This window comes from Meleagris gallopavo, chromosome 1, assembly GCF_000146605.3.
Source record: "Meleagris gallopavo isolate NT-WF06-2002-E0010 breed Aviagen turkey brand Nicholas breeding stock chromosome 1, Turkey_5.1, whole genome shotgun sequence".
Taxonomy (NCBI): Eukaryota; Metazoa; Chordata; class Aves; order Galliformes; family Phasianidae; genus Meleagris; species Meleagris gallopavo.
Genome location: NC_015011.2, coordinates 169,511,603 through 169,522,048, shown reverse-complemented (window position 1 = coordinate 169,522,048; position 10,446 = coordinate 169,511,603). Strand labels below are relative to the sequence as shown.

General features: G+C 48.3%; 1 protein-coding gene across 1 annotated transcript; it reads left to right on the top strand.

The window, feature by feature from the left end:
* The first annotated feature begins 343 nt into the window (after positions 1 to 343).
* Positions 344 to 8,321, top strand: ALOX5AP (arachidonate 5-lipoxygenase activating protein). The gene is made up of 5 exons (XM_003203398.4): positions 344 to 487; positions 4,806 to 4,905; positions 5,991 to 6,061; positions 6,634 to 6,715; positions 7,452 to 8,321. The coding sequence occupies exons 1-5, from the start codon at positions 418 to 420 to the stop codon at positions 7,612 to 7,614; spliced, it is 486 nt and encodes a 161-aa protein (XP_003203446.1). The 5' UTR covers positions 344 to 417; the 3' UTR covers positions 7,615 to 8,321.
* Positions 8,322 to 10,446: the final 2,125 nt, after the last annotated feature.

Here is a 10,446-nt window from a genome sequence, read left to right as displayed (position 1 = left end):
CATGAGCCTCCTGCATCTCATGCTCCCTTGTCACCTCTTCCCTGGGATTAAAGCTGGGGCAAGAGATGCCACAATAGCTCTTTTCATCCGTATTGGGCTCAGACTAGGGAAACTGCAATTTGAAAGGCTGAGCTTGTAAAGCTGAGTGTTGGCAGCTGCCACCATCTTCCAGAGGGAAGTGTTGTCTCACATTTTTCTGGGCTTCACCTGTAACTAAGAAGATGCAATGAGGAATGCTATATGCTGTGGCTGCGCTGAGCTGGCAGGCACCCAAGTATGGGGTGCTGCTGTGCTCCCACAGGGCTGTAGGAAGTGTTTCACGATCTGAGATAACTCAGACCCTCACTTCCTCCTTCTGCACTCACAGGGCTGAGCTGCTGCCGCAGCTGCACTGTCTGCCCACTGCCTGCTCACAAAATGGATCAGGAGACCCTGGGGAGCGTCGTCCTGCTTGCCATTGTCACCTTGATCAGCGTCATCCAGAACGGTGAGGCAGAAATCCGTGTACATGGGAGGGGAGAACTATCTGGTGTTCGTTAGATAAGCTCTGGCTGTGTGTGTGTGTGCAGGCATCCTGGGCAGGCATTTGGCTTTAGCAATGCTCTCAGCACACTGCCTGACATGCTGTTGTTTCTATGGCTTGTCAGCCCTGCTGTGTGTCAGTCATATGCATGTCAGGGTGATGTGTTGGAGCTGCTGGAGACAATGTGCACTTAGATCCGATAACTGGGACCATCTCTAAAGCCCCAGTGCTGCTTTTTGGTTGGCAGCAGCAAGGGCCTGGAGCTCTGCACAGAGCCAGGTGAAGGCCATAAAATGGCACTGAGCACTGAGAAGTGTGTTTGGGTGATATGGGATCACCTAGCTGTCCAGATCCTCTAGCGTGACTAGATTGCATTATCTGCAGCCTCAAGAATGCAGCATTTTCTGCAGTGGGGAAGTTTCATTTCTTGCTCTCATTCAGACCCCTACCCTCAGTACTGTTCCTTGGAGCTTTTAAAATAAAACTGCAAGCTTCTCTTCTGCACAAATCTGTTTTTAACTTGATCAACCTTCTTCTACCATACTTAATCATTCTAGTAGAAAATGCTGCTCATCATCCAGACAAGGGAGTGGGTTTTGCCCCGGATGCACTGTGGTTACCCAGGCTCAAGAAGCTTGGTGAGTAACTGACAGAAATGCTTGAAATCCCAGTGAGTGCAGACCTCATGGTTCATGCCTGGAAATGGGCTGTGTTGCAGGGAGGGGAAGTGGTGGGGGCTCAGCCCAGAGCAGCAAAGTGTGAAGATGGGTGAAATCCTGAGGTAGACACTAACTACTGTGCTATTCAGCACAGTCCTCTTTAGTGGTAAATGCACAGCAGATAGTGAAGCAGCATAAGGTGTGCTGGGATCAGAGCACAAACATCTTCCTCCTTCTACCCTCCTCTACCTTCTCCTCTGAGTAGCACAGGGAATGAGGCTGTGGTCAATCCATAATGCCTGTATCTGCCGCTCTTTCATGGTCGCTCTCTGCCCCCACTCCATATGGGATGCCTCCTATGGATGCCATCCTTCCCAATCTAATTCCATGTGGACTTCCCACAGGCTACAGCTCTCCAATCACAGCTCCATACCACAGGGCCCACCTTTCAGGACCTGCTCCACTGCTGGCTGCTCTCCACAGGTTGCAGCTTCATCCCAGGGCCTCATCTTGCAGCCCCCCTGCTACCAAACCTAGCCATGTAAACCCAATACACTCTGAAACTCAAGCACTTGCCTTCCAGCCTGACATGCACTTTGCTTTCATGGAAGTCCCTCTGTGAAATCACTGACCCCACTGCTGTGGGCCAGCCATGTTGCAGAGAGCTCTGTGTGACGAATAAGGGTGGCATACAGCCCTGAACTATGATTTCGAAGCTTGTAGCACTTGATTTCTTTCTCCCAAGCTTTCTGTCTGGAAAGATCTCCATGACACACATGTTGTACATTATGCATATTGTATGTCACATATACAGTAATTAGGGCAGTAGAAATGCTTGTCAAAGGATAACAGTTGTACTAAACTCCTGCTATAACTCAGTGAGGCATCTGCTGACTGTCTTTAAGTACTTGGAGCCAGTAATGATGTAAATTTGGGTTTGTATGTTTGTCTGCACCTGATGCAGGATTATAAAGCAATTCTGGTGAATGCTGCTGTTCCAAAGCTGCATGCAGGCTGCATTGCTGCCTGTCTCATTGACATCACCTCACTTGCACTGGGAATCTCCACATCCTGCAGAGTAACTGAGCAACCGGGTGCTGCTGAGTCACACACAGAGCTTTGGTGTTATTCTTGCATTACTGCAATGTTGTAACCAAGCAGCCTTCAGGGCAAACTGAGCAGATCAGGACAGAGGAAGTGATGTGAAGCGGATGGAAGGGGCAGCCCTACATGACTGCCAGCACGCACTCAGCTGTAGCATCAGCACGCTGTTCAGTTTGTGTGGACTCAAGAAACAACAAGACTTCCCCCCTTACATGGCCACACTTGGAGCCAGTTCATGGGAATGGCCCATCGAAAATAGACCTGAAACCAAAGGTGCATTATCTCCATCTGGATCATCGCCCCAAGGCCCTTGCTACATACTCCCAAGTACCAGACCACAATGGATCAAGGTCATAGCAGCTGAAGAAGCCTTGGAGCCGTGGGGCATTGATCCCAGGTGCAGCTGAGCCCACTTAATCTCTTGGCCACCTCCCCTCCTTTGTACCTCCCTGTTCAGTTCACCCATCCGCACTAGGTTGTGAAACCACATCCTTGACTCAAGGTTTGGAGGAAAAGAGTGAGAAATATAACCACAGCGTTGCAAGTTAACACAGTAGTCTCTCCTTTCCCCAGCATCAGCCTAACAGGAGCTCAACACTGCTGTGCTGCCTGCCCAAACCTATGGCAGAGGCCACCACTGAATGGGAACCTGCCAGCTCTGCTCTGCTCTTTTGCAGAGCTTCAGCTCAAGGGGATGTACCTCCTGGGCTGCCCTTGGAGGTGGCTCTTCTCATGCTGGTAGCTTGATGTCTGCAGGTGCTTTTCATCTGTTTCTCTTTGTAACTCATTGTAAGGTAAGTAAAACACCTATCTCCCCAACGCTTCTCAGTGTCCCCAAAACAAGAAGAAACAAAGCCTGCTCTTGCTCATGATGCAGGTGTTCATGATAAACCCATCTTTGTCTTTGCCCTAATACTCAGCCCTTTGACCAAGGATCCAACAGGTCACGTCAGAGATGATGATCCAGCTCATGCCTGGATTTCCATGGCCAGGTCCTTGCCCAGTGGAAGCTACATGCCAGGAGTGTCACCATCTGCTCCTCCAAGCTCCTGTGCTCAGTGGCCAGCACCATGTTGGACATAGCTGGGTTTAACCCAATGGAACTCTCGGCTGCAGCTCACCTGCACCTGGGAAGTGGCAGAACCTACAGTGGCAGAGAGAATCATAGAATCATCAAGGGTGGAAAAGACCCCTAAGATCATCTAGTCCAACTCTCAGCCCATCCCCACCATGCTCCTCACTGCCACATCCACACGGTTCTTGAACACCTGCAGGGACTGTGACTCTACCACTTCCTGGGCAACCTGTGCCAGTGCCTCACCACTCTTTCTGAGAAGAAATTTTTGCCCAAGAGGGAGATGTTTAAAGCTTACCGTTGTCTTTCTCCAAAGGCTGTCCCCCTAAAAGGGGATCTCATGTGCACGCTAAAAGGAAAGGATGTGCTATGTATCCCAGTAAGCTCATCCAGTCCAAGGCCTACAGGAAGTGGTTTACCATCACAGGAGATTTACACTGGACAAAAACATCATGCTGGCAACTTGGTCCTCCATTAACAACCCAAAGGTTGGGTCAGCACATGGGTGAAGACACCGGGAGCTCTTGGTGGCTGAGCTGCTGGATGGTGGCAGCTATGGGCCTTCAGATTCCAGGGATGAAGTCCTGCAGTTATCAAGTTATCATATTGCTACAATAATGTATGGGGTTTTTGTGTGTGTGTTTTTTTTTCCCTCTCTTTTTTTTTTTCCCTGATGTGTTTTCTTTGGTATACATCTTAGACTAATATTCCAAACCATAGGGTGATTTGGTTGCACTGAGATTGATACATGATGATACAATGCCTGTAGCCTGTAGGCTGTCAGAACTCTGCCAGGTGCATTTAGACACATGATTGACGGTCTCTGTTTTAGTGTAATTAGACAAGTGTTTGTCAAGCATACAATACATTATCTTGCGATGCTGTGTTTTTGCAGCAGCTAACATCCTGACATGATACCATTGCTTAAAAGTAGGAAACAAACGATGGATACACAGCATCAGTCATCAGTACTAGGGTTGCAATGAGCCTTTCTGGGAAATGAATATAACCTGTTGGATGTCCTCATTCTGGCAAAAGGGTATCACTGAAAGAGCAGAAAGTCTCTTTTCTCTCTGCTCTGTCAGAGAGTGAGGATGAGTTCTGGCAGCTCTCACCAGCAGGTTTTTCCCTCTGGAGAACAAATACATAGCACTGGGTTGTACGTGTGCGGCAGGGGGGGATTTAACCATGCTTAGAGGTGAGATATGCTGACAGCAACATGCAGACATGTGAGGATGTCAGGGTGACACCATGTCATGCCCTTGCATGGTGGGCTGCGTTACGCCATGTTGACAGAGTGAGCGTGCTGGCGACCCTGCACCTCCACACATCTGCACATTCTGCTGCTGGCCAGGAATACACAAGGATGCTTGCACTTCTGAAATATCTCCAGATTACATTTCAGATCAAACAGCTTGCGTTGTTTTTTGTTTGTTTTTTACAGCTTTTTTTGCTAGCAAATTGGAGCATGAGAGTAAACACTGCAATGGCAAAGGAATCCAGCGGCCAGGCTCCTCTGCCTTTGAACGTGTCTACACTGCCAAGTGAGTAGGAAGAGCCAGTGGGGCAAGCCTGGGCTCACCGCCCTGTTCCTTACAGCTTAATCAAAACTCTTAAGGGGTCCAAAGTTGGGCTCCAAGGCTTTGCTCTGCAATCCCATTGCTGTGTGCGCTGTGGCAGAGGTTAGACCTGTAGTTCTCCAGTGCATTTGCTGCTGAGCACAGGACGTGCAGACCTGATGTTCTCTATGTCCTGTATCTGGGATCCAACTCTCCAAATCGCACCTAAAACTGGAAGTGTGACATGGGCACAGCCATTGTTCCATTCACACTGCAGCTCCAGGGGGAAGCAACTCTGACTTGAGATGTAGTGGCAGAGCTCTGAACAAGTCCCGGCTCTCTGCTTCCCCACTGCATTTGCTGCATCTTGTCTTCAACATTCCTTCAGAGGGAGCAGAGGGGAAAATTAATTCCAACCCAGAAGAGAAAAGAACATAAAATATTTTTATTACCCATGAAGTACTGGCAATATGCTCAAAAAGGCAGAGAACAGCAAAATGCTGCCCTTCACAGGTGTGTGACCTCTGCAAAAGCACATCTCCCTCTGGAAGTGCATTCCAGGCTGAAGGAGGGAGTCAGAAATGATTCCTGTGCATGTGCAAGGAGACAGGTTAACCTTTCCAGACACTCCTTTTTGCTGTGCAGTTCTCCTTTTGTTGGCTTCACACAGCTCTCAATGCTCATTGCTTGATTAATATGACTTAAGCACAAGGATTTGCTAAGCCGACAAAGCGTGCAGCTCTGTTATACATGCTAGAGGAAGCAAATGCACTTCCCAGCTGCTGGGCTCGCTTGCGGTTTCTTTCCTGAGCAGGCAGAACAAAGAGTCCATTCTCTGCATGAGGCGGCAGGTAGGCAAATCCTGGGCGAGGCAGCAATCATGTTGGGGCACAGGCACATGAGGAGTCGCTTCCCTGGCTGCTGCCCACGCAGCATCCCTGTGCCTGCATGAGGCTGCTGTGGAGCCTGCACAGCCCAAATCCATTCCACAGTTGTTCATGGATGAAAGAAACTAATTTTCTTTCAATATTCCCTGTATTCTGATTTCTCTCTCATAAATTCCTTTCTAGCCAAAACTGTGGGCACACGTACCCTACGTTTCTCGCCGTGCTTTGGTGCGCTGGGCTTCTCTGCAGCCAAGGTAACACTTGTTTTCACTCCCCTTCATGACTTTAATTGAGGGATGGAGATCACTTCAGTACTTCAGACAATTCCCCTAAAGGAGTCATGGGCAAGATTCCACTGAATGGAGACATTCAAGGTCAGGCTGGACCAGGCTCTGAGCAACCTGATCTAGCTTTAGGTGTTCCTGTCCCAACTCAAATGATTCTGATTCTATGGGGCTAGGGAATGCAGGCATGTGAAAGTGGTACTGTCACCCACCTAGAGCTGATGACATACACTGAGCATTTATGCGTTCCTCTCAATGGATTCTTGCAATACAATTGGATAAAGATAGGTCAGGAGCATAACTACTACTTTCCTAGGGGTTGTGTGCTGTTCTTTCTGGAAAGGAAGAGTTTCATCACCAGACGAAGAGATGTGGGGAAATCTGGTACACTCTTTTCTGAGTTTCAGTGGGACCAGGTGCATGTTTTGCATGACTGAGGGAAGAATTACACTCAAAAAGTCCTTGGAAAAGGGAGAGTGGGTACAATACATGTGAGGGACCCAAGCTGACATTTGTAATGTGTTCTTCTACCCTTTGTGCAGCACCTGCCGCCTTTGCTGGCCTGATGTACTTGTTTGTGAGGCAGAAGTACTTTGTGGGCTACTTGGGGGAGAGGACCCAGAGGTAAGGCATTGCAGAGCCTTTTCATAAATCCTGGGGTGTTTCAGAACCACAGAACAGCTGGGGTGGGATGGGATCTCTGGAGGACTCCTAGCCTGACCCCTGCTCTAGCAGGAACATCCAGAGCAGGGTGCCCAGAGCAACATTCAGGCAGCTTTGGAAGATCTCCAAGGAGGAGACTCGACAGATTCTGGGCAGCCTATGCCAGTGGTCCATAACCAACACAGAAGTGATCCTGGTGTTCATAGGGAACCTCATGTATGTCAGTTTGTGCCCATGACCTCTGTTCCAGGGTGAACAGTCCCAGATCTCTCAGCCCCTCCTCATAGAAGATGCTCCCATCCCTCACTACCTGCATCAACATATGCATGTGTGTGTTTCTGCTAGTATTTGCACAACATCCTCCTCTGATCTTAATAAAGCTAATTATGCATGTGAGGAACAAAACCATCCCACAGTCGCTGGTGGCTATAAAGACATACAAGTCCCTCTGAATAGTCACTTTGGTGAGAAAAGTCCTGCACTGAGGTGAGGAGATGAATCCAGGCCCAAACTGTTCAGAAAATTTCCAATGACATCTACAAGCTTGCAGCGGGCCAAGCAGAAAAGCAGGAATTCCCTCCTCTGTGACAACCCCTGGATTGCACCTGCTGATCTCAGCCAGAGCCTGGAGGCTGAGGGCTCCTTAGGTAAGGTGGCCCCAATAATGAATTGCTTTCCTCTCTTCCTGTCTCCCCAGCACACCCGGGTACTTGTTTGGGAAGCGTATCATTTTGTTCCTGTTCCTCATGTCTGTGGCCGGTATACTCAACTACTATCTCATCTACTTCTTTGGAAGTGACTTCGAAATTCATATAAAGACTATAACCAGCGCCATCTCACCACTGCTTCTCATTCCCTAGCTCCTCACAGTGCCCAGGGGTCAGCCTGCTTCACATATCAATATCCAGAAGCAGCTATAATTCAGCTGTTTAAGAAATAAACCTATAACCCTTTCAAATTGCTGTAAATCTAATGCTCAGTGGGCTTTGTAGCTTGATTTAACCTTGCTTTTTCCTTCAGGAAAAAGATTTATTGTGAGCACTCAGCATGCTCAAGGAACGGTAACAACTTCCAGTTAATTCATCAGAGTTTTTTCATTAAGCTGCATTTTGAAAGCCAGTTGCATGACTGTAAGGGACATTTTATGCTTTCATTGTAACTATTTTCCTTAATGCTCATGATGAAAGCCAGGAGCCTCTGAGCTTCATCCCCGAAGGATGTACAGCCACAACCACAACCTGAAGCAGACTTTCACCATCACCCTTCACCCATCTGCCTATGCAAATGCACAGGGCAGCCTCTTGTCCCACCCTTTCTCTTGCATTTGTTGGTGATTGAGAGCAGGACAGCAGGCTGGCCCCTGTCTGGTTTTCCTTGATCAATATTCATGTGTGTAATACTCCCAGCACTGATCTCATCCATACCTCAGCCTGGCTATCCTCCCAGAGCTGTGGAAAGGGGCCTTACATCAATGAGGATCTGGTAAATTGACAGCAAGATTGGTTTTGTTTTGCTTTGCTTAATAAAACAGCCTGAAAGGATAAAATCCATTTGCTCCCATCTTCTTTGTGCACCACTGACGTGATGCAGGTGAGTGGCACACCCCCACCACCTGTGGGAGCTGCTCTGAGGGACATGTTTTTAACAGCTCTCTCCCTATTAGCAAGCTCAATTAGCAGCCTTCATCACTAACAACATGCCCCAGCACGTTCATGCCAAAGAGCAGCCTTATGAGAGAAGAAAGCTGAGATGGGCAGACAGCTCAGCACAACCTTTGTAAGTATTGCTACCGTAAGAGTGCTTAAGTTCTTAAACCTATCCGATTACCACATGCAGGATGAGTAAAGCTGCATACCATGGCTCCTTTTGGAGGGACAGAGTCACAGCTACATGAGCAGAGGCTTTGCAGAATTGCAGTCAAAAGAGAGAAGCCTGCCCCAGTGCCGTGGTTCCATGACATGTTTCTCTGCTGCCTTTTCTCTCTCGCAACCAGTAGTCCTTGGTGGTGGCCCACTACCCCTCCTGGCCACCGTGGGGCCACCAAGTGATGGCAGCTCCTCATGTCTTGGAGTGACAGAATCCATCCACAATCTGGGAGCAGCAAAGGATCACGTGCCACTGTTGTGACACTGTTTAGAGGAGGAGATGCTCTCAGGGCCTCCACCAGCACCACAGAGGCCCTGCTTTCCAGCCAGTCTGATATCCTTGAGCTCTGACGCTTGGTCATAGAATTGCAGAGTTGCAGAATCACAGAACAACCCAAGGTGGAAGAGGATCAAGGATCATCGAGTCCAACCCCTGTCTCCACACAGCACCATCCCAAATCCAATCCCAATGTCTGAAAGCCCTGTCCAAACACTCCCTGAGCTCCAGTACCTCAAGGCCGTGCCCACAGCCCTGGGCAGGCAGTTCCATGCCCACCGCCCTCTGGTGCAGACCCTTTCCCTCACCCCCAGCTGCCCTCCCCTGACGCAGCTCCATGCCGTTCCCTCGGGCCCTGTCGCTGTCACACAGAGCAGAGCTCAGCGCTGCCCCTCCGCTCCCTGTGAGGAGCTGCAGCCGCCATCAGGCCTCCCCTCAGCCTGCTCTGCTCTGGGCTGAGCACACCAGGGGCCTCAGCTGCTCCTCATGTCTTTTCTCCATTTCCCCATCCTGCAATTGTTTTGTTGGAGTTTCTTTTGTCTTTTTCGTATTTTTCTTTAGTTAGTGACACTTGCATGCTAAAGAAAGCCCCACGTAGGTGCAGTGTAGGTGTGCTAACAAATGTTTTTCCCAGATTAGTTTATATTGGTTCCCCTGATGAAACAGTGTATTGCTGTCAAATGCTCAAAACCAGACAAAACCCCCTTAGCCCAGTATAGGTACCAGTGAGGCCATCATTTAAGTGCCATTGTCATTAACAGATACGAAAAGCATCTGTAGCACTCCCCGGGTCTTTGAAACACAGCTGCAGGTTTTACCTCACTGAAGGGAGGGGATGCCCTTCACTTCTGATTTGTCCCACTGGGTGCTGACTTATTTAGCAAAAAACCCATTCTTCCTTTTTGTGCTCTTTATCCAACCTCATTGGTTTAGAACCATATCAAGCCAAAAAGAGCCAAGAAAAACACTTTAGCTACTTTTTCAGATGTGTGATTTAGTCAGCAGTTAGGCTTTCTCAAGCAGAGGAAGGCGTGAATCCATCTGAAGCATCCACTGAGATCTAAACTGGACCCTTCTCATTTGGAGCCCACCTTTCTGCTGTGTATTTTTATCTTGTGTGTAGGTCCAGAGCTTTTTCTCCACATGATAGAGCCATATAAATGCAAGGAGAGGACAGTTTCTCGAGGGATGTGACACATTTTGGTGGCAGCTGACTCTGGCATTTGCAAATGGCATTTGCATTATGTCCAGTGAAAGTGGATAGTAACGTTTAGGTATTCAGTTTGGAAATGGGAATACTGAAGCCCAATATGCTGGGCTTTATAAAAGTAATGGAACACAGTAGTTTGTGTGAGTCTGCATATTTTTCATACCATGTACCCCTCCAGTATTGAGGTACTGAATTTTAAGGCTGCACTAACTTGAGAATTTTTCAGAAATTATGCACAGCTTTGGGAATACTTTCAATTTTTCATCTTTTGTTCTTAATATAATTTTCTTGAGAAGGAGGAGGTAGGAAAATAATGTTGTATAATCTGATGTTGGCTTTT